We start from the raw sequence: 18,995 nt of genomic DNA, 5'->3' as shown, positions 1-18,995 counted from the left end.
ATCTTTCATAGAATTCGTAAGGTTCTTGACAATTTTAAGCATCTTTCTACACAGTTTGTGTCACACATCCTAACCATATTCATGGATTTGAGCCATTTGATATATAAGAAACTCCTCGATTCTTCTAATCTTTGCAGATCATTCAAATAATGTCTTTAATTTTCTTGACTTTTTTCACCTGTAATTCTGACACTATATGGATTGATTGATTCAGGCTGCAGTGTGTGTAGTAGCATTTTTTGTTGGTTACACCGCTGCAATTTCAATAACAGCTGTTTTGGGGGCTCTGGTTCTATGGATGCATGGCAGCTTTTGGATGACAGGTTCAGTGATGATAATTGCAGGTAGTGCAAATTTTTGCAAATTGATGCCTTTCTTATAACACAACTGGCCTTGTCTTTGCAACTATAAATTAGGCAGATTAACTGTAGATTTTCAGTTTGCATTTGACAGTGGAAGATAAATTTCTGTATAAAATGCCTATTCATGCTGTTTCTTTCAAGTTAGGAGGATTGTGTTGTGCTTAAGCTCAATACAAACTCATAAAGCTTTACTTGAAGTGTATTTCTGTTGGTGATCTGCTAAGAAACACAAAACATGGCCAGATTGTAATTCCTTTTTTTATTGAAAACATTATCTCGTTTAGTAATATATTATAGGCATTAAAACAAGTCACTCACTTACAGCTTCCTGCTAAGCATAAGCAAATTGAAATGTAACTGGACTACCTTAAATTCTAATTGACTTTCATGGATGCTAAAGTTGATAAGATTCGTGCACAGATTTTTGTCCAATGGTAGGATGGAAAATGTGAGTCATACCTGTTGTTAATGTTGAATGGGCAGGTATCATTTTTGCTCTGAACCGTGAACACATAGCCTTATTAATCACAATTCTGTATTCCATCTATTGTGCTAAATGTCATGTTGGATGGCTTGGCATCATTATCTCTATGAACCTGGCCTTCATATCTGGTGACATATTGATTTACATTCTGAAGAGTGGTGCAAATGAAAGTAAGGGGAAAGGTTTTGCTCAACAAACGGGTGCAACTAATGGTGGTACAAGAAGTTCCGCTAATGGTTCTGGATTTGGTGGTTCAAGCGAACAAGGCAATTTTGCTTCTTATAGGTCTTTTGGAGAAAGCTCTCAGAGCAGCCAGTCTGTGGATAGCCATGCAAGTCCTTCAACTAGTGGATTGGGTGGAGGAGATCTTACTTCTGAAGAAGAGGTGATCCGACTTTTGGATAGCCCTGACCATTATGCTGTGCTGGGTTTTTCTCGTTATGACAATATAGATGTTGCTGTCCTGAAGCGAGAATACAGGAAAAAGGTATTTGTCTACCACATTACCTATTCAAATTTAAAAGAAAACAGGTTCAATTTTGTGTTACAAGTTTGGAAACCTGGCCAACTTTATGGATATGTGTAAACCTATTATTTTGTCGGTATGTTATGGTGTCAAATCTTAACCATTGTTAATTTTTAATCGATCTGATTGGACAGGCAATGCTGGTTCATCCTGACAAAAATATGGGCAATGTAAAAGCAGAGGAAGCATTCAAGAAACTCCAAAATGCATATGAGGTTGAATTCCTGTTTGAGCTGGTTAATTGAACTCAAAATTGTATGATAAGACATTTGAGGTTTCCAAATTTGTTTTTGTCATCTTATAATTATTTGTACGACTTACTTGTAGAACACATTTTCAGGTCTTATTAGATTCTGTTAAGAGGAAAGTTTATGATGAGGATTTGAGAAGGGAGGAGCTTATCAGCTACTTCCGTAGATTTCAAAGTGGTGCTCAGAGAGTAAGTTGGCTCTATAGAATTTCTTTGGATGTGTATTTGTTTGTGTTGGAATTACAATAGAGATGATAAATATGATAATGCGTATGTCAAAGTAGGATTTTTCACAATATTTTTTTGTGTATTTGTTTGTAGGTACTCATGTCACTTATCATTTATTATTTTTCTGTTGGATTTAGGAATTTGAGTGAAAACCGCAATGATTTTTGTGACCTCGTTTTTGATGCAAGATATTTCTGCTTGTGGCATAGTAATCTGGTTATAACCTCTCAATCTTTACCTTGCCATTGTGTTAAATTGGTAGTGGCTTTGTTTGAGGTCTTTCTTTCTATAGTTGGTTAAAATATTACGCCCAGTTGAATATCTTAACCTGCAACCCTTTTATATGGTTATAGGCTATAACAGAGATTTTTATTTGAGCCTTTAAATATGGTAGCAAAAGGCATCTGTCTGAAAATGAGAGTGCATCTAGAATAATTTGGCATACTGAAAGAACCATCTTCTGTCACCTCCCTTTTGTCACATGTATGGATATGGTGACATTTTTTCGTTGTATGTTGACATTTTTTGCAACCCTTCTGAGGCAAGATGCTTCTACTCATGTCATGGAGCTTTGGTTATAATGTTGCATGCTTTTTCTCGCCATGTCAATTTGGTAATGCCATTGGTTGGGGTTTTTTCCTTTAGTTAATTAATATTTTACTCCAGGGTGAATATCTTAAGCTGTGACCCTATTATCTTAGAAATTCAAAAATGATAAGAATCTAGAGTGATTTTGGTCTACTGATAGAGACATCTGTGGTAACTTTATCACATTTGTGTGGAATTTGGATATGATGAGTATTTTTAGTTGTTCCATTAGTTACTCATTTTTCTGTCTCTCCATTTTAGGAACCCTGGTATCCTCTGTTGCATGGTATTTTAGTCAAAGCATACATTCAACATATTTTGAGGCTTTAATTATGATAGCAAGAGACATCTTTCTGATAAATGATAATGCATCTGGAGTGGTTTTGGTGTACTGATAGAGCTATCTGTTGTGATCTTCGTTTTATTACATTTCTATGTATGTGATGACTATTTTTAATTATACCATTGGTTATTTTGTTTACTGTCTTTACATTTTAGGAACCATGATGTCCACTGTCACATGATATGGTAGTTGAAGCATATGTTCAACAAGCTTTGGTTGCTTTCCCAAAATAAGTGGTTTAATTTCTCTCGTTTAGTTTTTTCTTTCAACTTATATTTAAAATCTATGTACAAATTGTGTTTCATCTTCCCTAGAGCATAATGATTATCATAAATCAGCTGAAGCAAAGACCTTGCATTGGCTTCATCCATGAGTTACATCTTACAAAGATATTGCTGTTGATTTTCTTATGTCTAGGCACACATTGGGGTATATTTCTGTATAGATCATTCCTTATATGAACATATCAATAAGTTGAATGTAGAATGCGCTTTATCAGATCCTTTGATCTAGTACACTTCAACTTCACAATCAGCATGGTTCTATACGAGCAGCAGAACCCAAATTTCCATATCAATTTATTTACAAGGAGGTTGTTTAATTTTTTTTTCTTCTGAGGGTTGAAGTTATGGGCTTCTCTGATTTTAGGACTTCAGAATTATGGATTATAGGATATAATGTTTCAGGCCTTGTACAAACCTTAGTGTTCAATCTATTCTCTTAGGAAGGTTGGCTATTCTTAGCAACCACACTTTTTTAGCCCTTTTTTCTCTATAGTGTTGACAGCATCTGTTTGCCCAAGTGTTAGCCATTGTTGAAACGCTTCTATGAGGATAGTATGTTCTTTTGATGGGCAAATGTTTATTCACTGTGGCTTTAGGTCTGTATTGAGTGCTTATTGGTTCTGGAATTTTTTTTACTTTGGTTTGAAAATGTTTTAATTGTGTTCTTACAACTCATGTCTTGGCAAAACTTTGCACACCCAATTTTGACTTGGGGACTTGGCAAAATCTCAACAAGTTAAAAAAATGTTTAAATTCAGTTAATTTGTAAATACTCAGCAAAAACTCTGCATTGGGCAAGTTTTCAGCATGGACTGGCCGAGTACTCATGACTTCCAGCCTGCAATTTACCAAACCTGCTGGCAAGTAAGTCAACTGCACTTGCATCATGCAAAGTCTAAATCTATGGTTTGGATATTATTGTACCATTCAAAACGAATTATGTACCATTGATTGAACTTTAACTGTGTTGCTAATTCACATAATTGGAAGTAACATTAACTGTCTTGAGACATATTTGAGTAGATATTTTATTTTTCAAGTCGAAGCCTATTGGTTTTGCTTCTGAAAAATATGAGATGGTGGAGGGGAGAGAGGATTCTGTATCCTTGCTTATAGGGATATCCATATTTATACAGACCTTCCATCACTTACCCCATATTTTGTAATGATTCTGAACTTGCATTTGTATGGTTTGCTTTTGCTTTTGCATGGCTTTCATCATTTTGTTTATCCAGGCCATCTGAAATTTTTGATGCATATGATGTGGTATTTGAGCACAGTGGATGTAATGTCTCATTTTGGAATAAAATCTAATAATAAATATTAATTATTCAAAAGAATAAAAATAAAATTAAAATGAAAACATAAAAGAATATAGTTAAATATAATTAAAATTTAATTAAGTTAATAAATGGTCAAAAGGCATGAAATGATAAGTTATGACTCTCCCAAATATGAGGTATAAAAGGGAGAAGAGAACTCATTTGAAGGGGGGATAATTTGGGAATCAGAAGTGCAGATCTGATTTAAATAAGAAGTGCAGATCTGATTGTGAAATGGTGTGCCCCTTTCGAAGGGCAGACATAATGAAGAGTTACTCTCTTTCAAAGGGTGCTAATGGTGAAAGGGTGTGTCTCTTGCCAAAGGGCATATATGATGAAGAGGTGTGATCTCTCCCTCAAATTGAGAGATATAAAGGGAAGGAATCAAAAGCAATTAGTGACATCACCATTGATCAGATCAGACCAGAACTGTTATTAAGTTACAGGCAGTAGCATCCTTGTTCTTGGTGGTATGCATGGGGATGTGCTTAATACGTATGCTTAATATGTGAAGCCTGATAATGTTCTTATGCAGAATTTAGTAGTATTATTAATATATATGGAGAAGGAATCGACACAAAAAACCTGAAGGAATAAGAATTGAAGAAGGGAAGAATACTCCAGCAGAATCGAAACACATAAAAGGGCAAGCAAACTGTAAGAACTTTCTATGATTGCATTAATAGGCACAAGCTGATCTGGCATTTTTCCTTCCTGGTTATACAGAACATCTGATCTTTAGAATAATCAACCATTGTTTGATAATTAACTTACTGAATAATATTTAATCATTACATAGATGTGAAAGATCAATATTATACTTATGCAATTACTGCTGAATTAAGAACATGGCTGCCAGTAATTGTAACAAATATAAGTTCTTTACAATTTATTTATATGTATGTATTTACCCAATCATGGTAAGAGAAGGAAGGGTCCCTAAATAGGGGCAATGGTGTTTGGGTCACCCCTAAGCATGCCACCTCATATGTGTGACAGGGTCCACATGAGGCCAAAGGGGGGTGAAGGTGCTCTGCCTTTGGGCTTAGGAGGGTTAGACTTAGGGCATCCTATTGGGGTAAATCCTTATCCTCTCTACCATGGTGATGGATGGAATCATACGAGTGGGAGAAGGTAAGCTTGGTTGAGGGGGAATGGTTGTAAAGACACCCTATCAAGTTACCCATCCATGGCTTGATTGAGGGGGAATGGTTGTAAAGACACCCTATCAAGTTACCCATCCTACCTATCAAGTTACTTATCCGTGGCTTGATTGAGGGGGAATGGTTGTAAAGACACCCTATCAAGTACCATCCTAGCTTGATATGATTGGGGTTCCTTTAGTTAGTTAAGTAATCTTGTAATCAATTGGTTTTCCTGTTTAAGGAGATAAAAGGTACTTGCTCTCTAACCCTCCCTTATTGGCTGAGAGTTGTAATCTAGGGCAAACTGGGGCATTTTACAGAAGGGGACATTACAGTGGACTCTAAATCTATGATGGTAAATATTACTTTGTTCTTCAAACTATTACTTTATTCATAATAAATGGAAGAAAGCTTTGAATATTCATAAGTCAGAAAAGACACACAAAGAGATACATAATATTAAATAAAAGTAAATATCATTGACACAATGTTAAATTTTTTTGTAGGTTTGATAAGGTGACAGGTGCCAAAGTTAGGAAGTTCATAAAGTTTCAGAAAGTTGCGATGCTATATAATATACAAATTCAAGCATAATCACAGAAATATTTTAATGCATGCTGTTCAGAATACTTCAAAAATTGATACATCACACTTTCGTACAATATTTAGAGAGTAGCACTCTCCCTCAAGCTTCCATGGTCTATAGAGCCTAGGGACACTAGGTGCTCTGAAATGGACAATTTAGACATCTTTAAAATGAAAAGTTTCCTTAGGGATGATGATGCAGGTTTTATCAAGTTTTAGCTTTCATCTTGAAATGTATCTTGGTGTTTGTCTGTGAGCTTGCTTCCATGATATGGAAAGTACAGTCAATTGTTTCCTTAAGAAGTGTACGTCTGTTTAGAGCTGTAAGACATTTTAGAGGGACAACAAAGTCAAGTGAAAAACATGATGGATTCACTCTCAATCCTTGCATACAAGATCTTCACAATACACTGTCCACCTGCGCACTTGCATGATCAATCTCAAGTTGGAAAGTCAACGAATGAATGAACTCTCAAAAATTCAACCAAAATAGCTGGGTTTTGAAGGCTGCCTTATTGAAAGATAGGGTTACAAAGGGCAATTCTTAGCAAGTCTCTGCATGGTGTGAAGGTATATCTCAAACCTATGTCAAAAGGTTTGTGTTCGAGTTCATGTTTGGCAACAATAGGATGGAATTTGATGAGGGGATTTTTTTTGAAAAAACAACTGTGATTACATTTGCCTTCATAAAATTTGATTTTTAAAAAAATATTCACAAAATGATCAAAATAGTTTTAACATTGGTAAATAGATTTGAATTTGTTAAAAAAAAAACATATAAAATTATATATATATAAATATTTACAATATAAAATAAAAATTCAATTTAGAATTTCACATAGATAGCATTTAGTATGAATATACTAAGGAAAATCATCATAAAAATTAAATTCATAATTTAAAAATTAAATAATATAAAAGTTTAAACATATATAATATTATATAATAAATAAAAAATAGTGAACTTTAAAAATAATATTTAAACATATAATATTTATTAATAAATAAAAAATATTGAACTTCAAATATAATTGTATTAAATATTAAAATATTAAAGTTAATACTAATTGCTCAGCAGAATAAAACAGTATATGAACTTATTACCTGGATCTTGAGGCAACATTGAGTGTTTCTTCTTGCTGTTTTGCTAGATGCATTCTTACTTTAGTTAAACAATCTGTTTTTTTCACTAAGTCTGATATTCGAGGCATTCTCCACCGTATTAGTCATGCATATTTGCTCGACAAGTTCCTAATCCTGACGCCTCCAAAATGGGTCATCTGCACTAATGAGTACACCAGAAAATACACATTGGTATTTAACTCCAGATTGGACATGTTAAATGCCAAAGGCTCAACGATTGCAAAATGAGTTTCCAGCTCTAGGTTGGGGGACTTCATCATGATAGGCATCGGTTTCTGTTTTTAAATGCGGTTTGCAGAGTTTTCGAAAAGGGCTTGCAATTTTTTATAGATTCTTTACAAGTGTACAGTGATTTGAATGTGTCATCTATCCCAAACCCTATAAAATGGCTGGAAAAACCCTCCCGAACCTTAAAAAGCCGCTAAAAATGCGAAGAAAACATTTTTCTGAAAAATATTGAGCCTTTTAATCCAATGAATATGAAGCAAATTTCAATGATTTTTCTGTAATTTTTTGAACTTTGCCGAATTTCAAACTTCATGACTGAAATTTGGTGGCCCCTGTGACGTAGTTTCAAACCTATGCCTCTGCTCATTCATGGTACATGGTTTTATATGGTCACTATTGATTATTTGCTTGATTACAACATATAATCTATTGCTTGAGGAGAACTTGTAATTGATGTCACATAGGGTCACACAACTTTTATTAATTTGTTGGAAATGCAATGGAAATATACTAGAAGAATATGGCCCTTGCTTATGAATCTTTTTTAAAGGTACATTGTGACATGCAGTCATGCTTTCTATTTTAATTTGGGTACTGATCCAATTTTGTGGAGATGTTTGGGGAACAGCACTCTAAGTTGTTGGAACTTATATGTGATAAATGTGGAAGCAATATTAGGTAGTGATTCAGAAATATCATTTAAAGAATGACACATAGGAAAGCTAGTCTATTCATGCAGTGTAATCACAGAAATTGAAAACCCAATGCAAGAGTACACAATAGAAGCTTAATCTTAAAACAACAGGTTGGCTCAGAATATATATTCATTTGAATAAGTTATAATGAATCCATGCGCAATATAATTGTTCACAAGAATTACATGCTAAGATTCACTACTCTCTTTGACGTTTGATTTTCAATCTTCTCTTTCTGCCCTTGACTACTTTTCATCAACTGATTTGTCCTCCTTTTATAGGGATACTTTTATGCAGTAAAATGGTGTCAACTACAGATGTGGTTTTATGCCCAATAATCCTGTTTGTGATCAATACATATATTGAGAACCTTACAAATTGGCACAAAATTCAAATACATTGGTTCATAGAAGTGAGATCTCCTCTTTACAAAAGAACATGCCATAGCTTACAAAATTCAAAATGGACACATGGAGATGTTCAAGGTTCAACAGTTAAATACGATACTACACAGGATAATAACTGACTATAGCTTTTCGTGAGCAACCAAAGGACTGCGGCAAGAAAATGGATCTGTGATAATAACAAGACACCTGTGGCAAGAAAGAAAGCTTGCAAAAGACAAACAAACATTAAAGAAATATTTTTGGGTGATGCAAGATTGTATGACTTGTGAGAAGCTCTTGCATCAAACACGTCAGGAAATAGAATGTTGAGTTGAGTGCTCAAATTGAAGAAAGAGAAAAATGTTTCAGCAACTTCATTCTATATCTTCAGAAATCCATCTATCCTCTTCTGGTTCTTTCCCTTAATGGTTTTGTTTGTATGCTTCTGGAAATCTGACAAAGACGAGGAGGAAAAGTGCATAAGTTTTGGGGAGGGTTTGGATGGCAGTGTGGGCAATCTTCCTAGATTGCTTTGCTCTACTAGAAAATGATGTGCGGCATTTGGTAAATATTATTTAATGATTTTGGAGATTTCACAGATCTTTGGAGGTTGTTCGATAGTATTATATACCATAAAACATGACTTAGCATTATTGCAGGCCATGAGAATGGGCTTGGCTGTATCATTGGAGTTTCAATAGCAAAAGCACACCTAAAAGGATAAAAGTCTGGGTTGATGTCAGTTGTGATACTCTTCAAGTGAAATTTTACATATTCTTGCACCTGCTTTGAGAGTTTGCCATTACTGGAGTGGAGTCCTTGAAAATAAGAGGAAGAAAAACTTGAATGCTGTCATTCTTGAATGAGGGAGAAGGTTTCATTAATGCTATAGAATAGCTGAGTTTGGCCCTCTGAGCCCATTCATTCTCTAGATGACATTATTTGGCTGGTGCTTGATGTCAATATTAGCAAAAGCATACTTTAAAGGTTAAAAGTCTGGGGTGATGTCACTTGTAATTCTCTTCAATTAAAATTTTGCATATTCTTGCACCTGCTTTGAGAGTTTGCCATTACTGGAATGAAGTCCATGAAAATAAGAGGAAGAAAAACTTTAATGCTACCATTCTTGAATTCAATAGCAAAATCTTTATGTTTTTTGCAAAATGTTAACCTACCAGAACTTTGCTTAAATAGCTAACTTTCTACATTCTCAAGGGTTCATCTACTTTGTATTCCTTAGGTTCAGTGCTTTTCAACCTTTGATGCATTTTTTAGTGTCTGTATTTGGGAAATGCCTCAATGCACATCCCTCTGGCTCCAAGTAATTTCTTTTGATCACGACGGCATTAATATGGCTTATTTCTGTCACTCTATTAGTCATCATGGTTTATGTCCATAATGGGCATCACACATGTTTCAAAATAAATTTTATTAATAGGAATTCTCACATGATCAAACCCTGAGGATAAGGTACCTGGCCATGGTTAGAAGGGAGACATATATGTAATTGAATAAATACAATATTTGGCCTATGAGAAGGGAAATTGGTGCCATTAGGAATATAATTGAAAGAAAGAAATTTTTTTACCATCCACAAATGTCTAACGTGGGTCAATGGGACTTGGAATTATAATCAACTACAATAGAGAAAAACCAAGGTAGGAAAACCCTACTCTATGAATCGATGAAGCTATGATGCTAAGAATGGAAAATAATGTTGTCACCTATATCTAGCAGAGGTTGGACCAAAAGAACTGATAACATTATTAATAATTGCAAATTGTCAATGCAAACTAATTATTTGGTCAGAGAATTGGCAGGGTGGATGTGGCTTGGGTGGACAATCCTAGGCTGAAGTAAGGGAATTTCCTGGAATCTTTTCCAGCATCCAAGGCCAATGATATTGTGGTGGTAGAGAAGAAACTAGTGATTTCTGGCTGACCCCATAATCCTGACTAGAGGCTATGAAGTTTGAATGCCTCTAATGCAGAAACAAAGTAGATCCACATCTCCTAGAATGAGAATAAAGATTGGGACACCTTAATGATGGTATGCAAGGAGTTAGAAGGCCTCTAGTTAAAAAAGGAAGATCTCATTGTTCTGTTGCACTTTTTAGTTGAAAAGCTTTTCAAATGTTACCAATTATTATTTGAAACTTGCCAGAAGATTATATCTATGGTCTGAAAAAACGCAATTATCAATATTCGGGCAACACAGCATTTAGAATATTGTTTGCTCAAAACTCCCAATACCAGCATCAAAAGCAAACCATTATCGTGCTATGTATCAGAGGTGGTTATATCCTTATGTCCATTGCTGGCCGATTACTTGTTGCCGTACACCACCAGGTGAACACACTCTCTTGTTCAGACAATGAAATCATTTTTAGGGATTTTAGATGGAAATGACAGGTCAGGTTAGAGGAAGGTTCTAGCCCTACTAATTCTTTTGGAAAACATTATAATGGCCCCTACTAAGTTTAGGCCTGTTATAACAGTAATTAATTTATTTCAATATACTTATGACTTAAACTAAATAACTAAATTGATTATGAGACAACTTTATTTTTTAGCTCTTTCCTTAACATAAATCAAATTTGTGATACTCCATAGCTTTAAATAATTCATCAATTATTCATGAATAAATTGTCAATCCACCATACTAGGCAATTTATTCTATTATTAGATAATTAATTGTATCATCTATAATTCTTAATGCAAAGTTCAATCCTTGTTACTACTACAGTTTTAAGGAAGGAGGAGATGACTGTGTTACCAAGCGCTTGGATACCAAAATCAATAGGCTCCCTGAAAGTTCACAGATCCATGCCCTTACCCTATCTTGGGACTATGCCCTCAAGATTTACAGGACGCTGATCCCTATCCTATCTTGGGAATCATCCTATTGGCTGGATTTAGTTTGCCCCTCTTGGAAACAACTCATTCCCATCTTAAATATTGACAATAATAACATGATTCAGACTATAAGTATACTAACTTCTCATGTATTACATGAATATATATGAAATTAAGTATGACTGCCATACATATTGCAGTCTATATTAATATTACTACTAAATTCTGCATAACAACATTATTAGGCTTCATAATTAAGTATACATATTCAGCACATCCCCATGTATACCACCAAGAACAAAGATGCTACTGCTGTAACTTAATAACAGTTCTGGTCTGATCCAATCCATGGTGATGTTACTGGATGCTTTGATTCTTTTCCTTTATATCTCTCAATGTGAGGGAGAGGTCACACCTCTTCAGCACGCATGCCCTTTGGCAAGAGACACACCCTTCACCATTAGCACCTTTTGAAAGAGTGCGACTCTTCATTATTTCTGCCCTTTGAAAGGGACACAACCTTTCATAATCAGATCTGCATTTCTTATTTAAATCAGATGTGCACTTCTGATTTCCAAATTATCCCCCTCTTAAATGAGGTTCTCTTCTCCCTTTTATATCTCATTGTTGAGGGAGTCACAACTTTTCCTTCCATGTCTTTTGACCATTCATTAACTTAATTAAATTTTAATTATATTCTTTTATATTTTAATTTAATTTTTAATATTTAAATTTTATTATTGTTATTATTTATTATTAAATTCTATTTCAAAGTGGGGACATTACAAACATTTTGCCCCTAAGTACATCTTAGATTTCTTGGAATGACTCATCTTAGGCATGGCTTAGGTGGCTATTGAGGCACCCAATCTGCAATAAAACTTTTTTCACAGTATTTCACATGCTATGTACCAGATGTACATTCCTTGTTTACCAAATTGGGCAATATTTTGTTGCTAGGTTCTACCAGGAGAACACTCACACTCACAATCTTTGTCAAATGGTAAAATCACCTTTTGGTTTCAAGGCATAGATGACAGCTTAAGTGAGAGGGAGTTCAGAGCCATTCCTCTCATTTGCATCTCCCAAACAGCCAATCCTAAATTGGGTGTCTGTATTTTTTTTTCACTCTTCTGAAAAAAGATTATCTTTGGAATGAACCTGTGTTATTCAATGTGAGTTAACTCACCATTTTCATAGGAAACAATCTACCCTAAAGTATTTCAGACTTGAAAGCCTGATTCCTCTTTTTTATATGATCCATACAAGGCAGCACTTAGGTGGTCATTAGAGGAAACCAATTTACCCTCATTATTTTAACAAGGTTATGGGATAAACTTATTTCATGTTATTTTGTTTTGTTTTCTTGTAAATGTTGCTGTTCGGTATTTTCTTTTTCCAAATGATATCAAATTTGTATCTTCCTAGATCTCCTTATGGGGTTTACTAGTTTACCAGTTAACAGGATATTCTGCAGCTAGGCAGCTTTGTTATGTTCTTTAAAGGAAAGTTTGTATATAAGAAAGCATTGGAACATATCAAATTTTTTGTTGCAAACATGTCTTGATGACTATGGATGAATAAGTCTCATTTGTGGCATGTTTTACTAAAATTTGTTATGCAGAATGGCAGATATGGTCCTTTTAAGCATGGGTATGGTAATTTTGAAGACAATGGAGGAGAACATCCACCGGAGTCGAGAAGAATAACTTGCAAGAAGTGCAATGGTTCACATGTTTGGATACAGACTGAAAGGACCAAATCACAGGCTAGGTGGTGTCAGGTTTAATTTTTTACCCTTTCTGTTTGCAGTGTTTTGTTTTCTTGATTTGATTGTATATAGTGACTCTTCATACTTCTGACTGCTTTGCTTGATTGATTACTCTAAAAGGATAAGCTACATAACTATGATTTTGTTCAACCACTCCAGAAGATGGAATTCTTGTTCAAGGTCACATTCTTAATTTGGTTTTCTGATATAAACAGGAGTGCCAAGACTACCATCAAGCAAAAGATGGAGATGGATGGGTTGAACAAAGTGGCCAGAGCTTTTTGTTCGGGATGCTTAGAAAGGTATTGAATGATATTTAACAATGTTAAGTGTTACATCCTAAAATTGAAAGTTGTTACAGTTTACTATGTCTAGGGTTTGACCCTCAAAACAGTTGGAATAGCAGAGCTTTTATTTTGGTTATTAATTTGATTTATGAACCTTCAGTGAAGTATCCTTGACTCTTCTCTGTATATGGAAAAAATGCCCTCTGCACTTTTTTTGCACTATCCTTAAAATTGGCTGTCTGTTTTTGTGCTTTTTGTAGTAATCAATATGATATGATAGCTTTTTCAATGTTTTATTATACTGACCATTTAAGCAGTAATCCGTGTGTTTCAGATATGGCAATTAAACTATTTAATATGCTTGTGCCTGTGCAAACAATTGTTTGATGGTAGCATGTAAAAGAATTTTAGAAGGGTCCCATACCTCTCTTTTGTATTCAATTGAATCGGCATTGTAAATTATGGAGCATCTTCATGACAATTCTAGTCTTACATGCTTATGGTTTGAAAACTATTTTGGATTGCACCTATTAAGGTGGCCTTTCGGTATGCCATGGAAGACATTAAGCTTTTAAAGCTGTAGATTTAAACCAGTAAGGCATGCTTTTTACTTTGTGATTTTCTCTGTTCATTGTTTTCGTGATTGATATCAAAAATGATATTTTGGGTTAGATATTTAGTTTTGTGGAATTTTTAACTGCATAGGTCATCTCCTTGATGATCAATTTTCATTTCTAGTTGTTTCTTTCATTACCTTTTTATCTCACAGACGTTGTCAATAATCACAATGCAAAGATGCACAAAGTACACAAGTATGTACGTAATGTTAGCATTAGGGAGAAATAAGACGCTAACACATCAACCTAGGGACTTTCACTGCAAAGCATTTCTTGGATTGGAAAAACTCTGAACATATGTATCACAATATTTTAGTAAATGATCGAGTTTATATTGAGAAAAGATAAACGTTACAAAAATCCCAGACATAGCTCACTCAGACCAATATAATAGGGAGATTACAATGTCCACTCAGATGAGCATGATGGATTAGAGAATTAGATAATATCTGCATACTGAAAGAACAGACCCTAAGAGTTTCCTAGGACTGCATACCTCAAGAAACTGGGATGGAAGAGAGCAGATTGCAGCTTGTTAATATGATGGCTTACAAGTTACAATACAATACAAGCTTTCCAGTCACAACCAGCAGTGCCTCCTTCCACACAGTCACCTTGTATTGTATTCCAGTGGTTTGAAGGGACTGTACACTCAGCCATTTGGAAAGTGTCAGGGGCCATTTGATGCATGTTATTTTGGGCAGTCACAAGAAGCTTCCAACAGGTGCTTGATGGCCTCATTGTAGGAATTAAACTCCAAATATAACACAAAACCAACATACAGAGCTGCTGCTCTGTTTGCCAAACAGTTGGCAATACAAGCAAAATTCATATCCAAACACAAAGATAGCTGGAGACCGGAATATTTATCTTTTTATTAATCATGAAATTAACATTTACAAGATAACTTTCAAACTAAGATCACACTATGATTACTAAACATATTTCCTACAACTATCTGGACCTGCTACCAATCACTCCCAGCCTGGAGTTGCACGCAAATCTTTCCTTTTCTGGAGCTGCACTGAACTCCTTGTTCTTCTATTCATCTGCAGCTGGCTGCTACTGCACTACACTCTCTTCCCAAACTCAGTTGCTGCTGCACACCCAGAACATTCTCTTTGATCTGCCCATAAAACTCTACTGTTGCATACAACATTCCTTCTTTTTGTCTCTTGCTGTCCTTCACAAAAAATCCCTCTTGTTTTTCAAAAATCAAATTTACCTACCTTCATCTATTCCACTGCAAATAATTAACTGCTGTCGCTATGCTGGAGGGGGGAAGAGGGATATGGAACCCAAGAAAATTTCCAATGGGTGGCCTCTAATAGGTAGGTGCCTGATAGGAGGGCTCAGAGACAAAAATTTCCAACACTTCCCCTTTGTTTTGAGTTGTCTTCCATGCTCAATCTGCAACCGAATCCATAATGCCCAAACAACTTAGGTGCTCAAAACTGTCTCTACCAAGTGGTTTTGTGAAAATTTATGCAAGCTACTGCTTGGACCTACAATACTTAATTTTTATGCGACGGATTTCAACCAACTCTCTTATAAAATGGATACCTGATTTCTATATGCTTGCTTCCTCCATGAAAAATTGGATTCTTTGTCAAAGCTATTGATGACACATTGTCACAAAATATAGTTGTCATACTTTTGTTCTTCCTTCAAATCAACTAGGATTCTCCTTAGCCAAATAGTTTGGCATGCTGCTGCATTTGCTGTTATATACTCAGCCTTAGCTGTAGAAAGGGAAACTATGAGTTGTTTCTTGGTAGCCCATGTGGTAGTTCCCAAACCTGAATGGAACACATGTACTGATGTGCTCTTCCTATCATCTACACTAATTGCCCAATCGCTATCCATGTATCCAACCAGACCAAACTTGTTTGCTATAGTATACAAAATACGTTATCCTTTGGTCCCATTCACATGCTTTAGGATTCTTTTGCCTGCTTGCCAATGTGTGTCCTTTAGAGTCTCCATAAATTTGAAAATCAAATTTACTGCATGCATTATATCAAACCTAGTTGTCAAATACATTAAAGTTCCAACCAAACTTTTATATATAGTTGGACTTACTATGCTGCTACAATCTTCTTTGTTCAACTTTAGACCTATGGATGTTGGTGTTGCAATCTAAACCTCTTCAAAATCTCTTCTATGTACTTTGCTTGGGAGATAAATATACCACACTTCATTTGTTTCACTTCTATGCTTAGAAAATACCTTAAAAGACCTAAATTTGTCATCTCAAATTCTCTTTTCATGTCCTCTTTAAAATAACCAATTAGGAAGTCATCATTCTTTGTGAAAGCTAAGTCATCTGCGTACAAGACAACAATCAAAATCTTACCATCACTTGCCTTGATGTAAAGAGTGAGCTCACCATTACTTTTACTAAAGCCATTGCTCAACAAATATGAATCTATTTTGTTGTACTATGCCTGTGGTGCTTGCTTTAGCCCGTAAAGAGCTTTTTTCAGCCTTTACACTTTGTTCTCTTGCCTTGGAACTTTGTAACCAAGTGGTTGCTCCACATAAGCTTCCTCTTTCAACAATTCGTTCAAGAAGGTGGACTTCACATCCATTTGAAATATCTTCCACTTGCATTGGGCTGCTATTGCTAAGACTACCCACACAGTTTCCATCCTTGCAACTGGAACATATGTCTCATCATAATATCTATCAAACTATTGTTTGTATCCTGTAACAACCAGTCTTTCCTTATGGCTCACCCTATTCTTCCATTTGCATTTATTCTCGGTCTTATAGACTCACTTCACACCAATAACTTGTTTACTTGGAGGCAAATCAGTTAGCTACCATGTTCTATTTCTGTCTATTGCATCTATTTCCTTATCCATGGCCTCACACCATTTCTCTTGTTCCATAACATCTTCAAAAGAAATTGTTATCACTATGAGAAAATAATGCAAAATTCAAATTTTCATCAAATTCATCATCATACCTTTAATTGTGGTAAATTTCCCGTACTTTTGGTCTTTCTTGGCATTAAGGAGGCAAAAGTGGGGTTCGAACTCTCACTATTATTGCTGTTTTGTTGTGCAAAACGTCTCTAGAGTTGTTTGTTCTTTGTATTCACAAACTGTGTAGTGGTTCGGAGCTGTCTAAAGGAATATACAACTAAACTTTGTGCGTGCTTGTTTGGTTGACTGTCTGCATCCAGAGCTCCTTGCAGCTAATTGTTGGGCTCCAAACCTGTTGTAGGATCATCTTGCTGCTCTTCATGTACTTCATCTTCATTATCAATGGGCACTCTAATTGAGATACCTGAAGAGGTGTCCATGAAGCCATCCCATGACTCATTTTCTATGAACTCAATATCCCTTCTAATCACTATCTTCTTGGTGACTGGGTTATATGACCTATATGCCTTGGACTCTTCACTATAGCTGATGAAGATACACTTTGCACTCTTGTCATCCAACTTTTGTCTATTCTGTTTTGGCACAAATGCATATGCCACACACCTGAACACTCTTCAAGTGTTCAATTGTCCACTTGCGTTGTGTCGATGCCTCTTGTGGAATCTTGTCACGAACAACCTTTGTAGGACTAATATTTATTAAATAAACTGTTGTTATTACAACTCTAACCTAATATTCATTTGGGAGTCCTTTGGCTTTCAACATACTTCTTGTCATCTCCATGATGGTCCTATTCTTTCTCTCAACCACTCCATTTTGCTGCAGAGTAAATTTAGCTATTGACTGCTTCTTGATGCCATGATACTTACAAAATATTACAAACTTATTGGAGGTATACTCTCCCACTATATCTGACCTTAGGACCTTAATAAATAGTCCAATCTCTTTCTTAGCTTGGGCCTTGTTGACGTGTATTTTGTACACAATCATACACAGAATAAAATACCGACAGGCATCTTATCCTCTCTTGAGAAAATAGTCTCTAACTGCTGAAGATCTGCAAAAAGGATCAGTTAGATGGACTCCAAGGTTCTTTTAGTGGGGTCTCCACGTGTGGACAAGCTTTTTTAGTGGTATGATGTGATTTGCTGTTTCCTCCAAGGCGTCTTACGGATTCCAAAGGCTCGAAGATTTTTACTAATTTAAAAAGAACTTTCAAAAAATGGCAAAAGGACAGGGTTTAAGGAAGTCTAATCTAGCCTAGCCCTATGAACGACTTAGCATGAATGAGATTTGGCAAGACTCAACCAACTTCAATTTTGCCATAAGATAACAACTCAATTGAAATTAGTGCGATCTTCTAAGGTAATAATGGTGTTCAATGCATCAAAGACCAAGGACACTACTACGAAGGTACATATCCTAGATACGAAAATGCTTGAAGGTTAAGGACTCAAAATGTTTTCCAGTCGACCACGCAAGGCGTTCCTACAATCAGCAAGAAGCTAGTGGTTTGGATAGCGAATCCTACCAAATATCAAATCTCACACTTAGTCTTTCAAATTAACAAACTACTTTGATTGAGCGTGATTCAAGTACATCCAACAACCATGAAGATAACTTAAGAAATTTGCAACAAAACACCATAACTTCAATATTTCATTGATTTCCAAGTCATCATATACAACAATTGCTTGAATTTCTCTCTTCAAGACTCAATCTTGCTACAAAATAAAAATTGCTTCTAACTCTAATCTCTCTATTACATCAACTATTATCTCTCACACTTATTCACTATTAACTATTATTGAAATGAAAATGGGGGTATAAATAGCATCCCCAGTTACAATGAAAGGTCCAGATTGAAAATAAATCAATGGACAAGATCATGACACCTAAACCCTAATTAGGGTTTGTTACAAATGACCTCCTTTTTACTGAACAATATTAAATACATAGCCAAATATTAAATTTGGCACAAAAATCTAGGAGGTATCAACCAATG

At 35.3% G+C, this 18,995-nt stretch overlaps 1 protein-coding gene across 2 annotated transcripts in view; it reads left to right on the top strand.

The window, feature by feature from the left end:
- Positions 1-18,995, top strand: part of LOC131044885 (uncharacterized) — a 79,271-nt gene that overhangs the window by 25,530 nt on the left and 34,746 nt on the right. For both annotated transcript variants that reach the window (XM_057978359.2, XM_057978358.2), the window contains exons 3-8: positions 215-344; positions 846-1,333; positions 1,507-1,587; positions 1,713-1,811; positions 13,049-13,207; positions 13,411-13,497. In XM_057978359.2, the coding sequence (XP_057834342.2) occupies positions 215-344; positions 846-1,333; positions 1,507-1,587; positions 1,713-1,811; positions 13,049-13,207; positions 13,411-13,497 (1,044 nt within the window). The remainder of the gene's footprint in view (positions 1-214; positions 345-845; positions 1,334-1,506; positions 1,588-1,712; positions 1,812-13,048; positions 13,208-13,410; positions 13,498-18,995) is intronic.

This window comes from Cryptomeria japonica, chromosome 1 (assembly GCF_030272615.1).
Source record: "Cryptomeria japonica chromosome 1, Sugi_1.0, whole genome shotgun sequence".
Classification (NCBI taxonomy): Eukaryota; Viridiplantae; Streptophyta; class Pinopsida; order Cupressales; family Cupressaceae; genus Cryptomeria; species Cryptomeria japonica.
The sequence above is the reverse complement of the archived record's forward strand: the minus strand, read 5'-3'. Positions and strand labels throughout refer to the sequence as shown.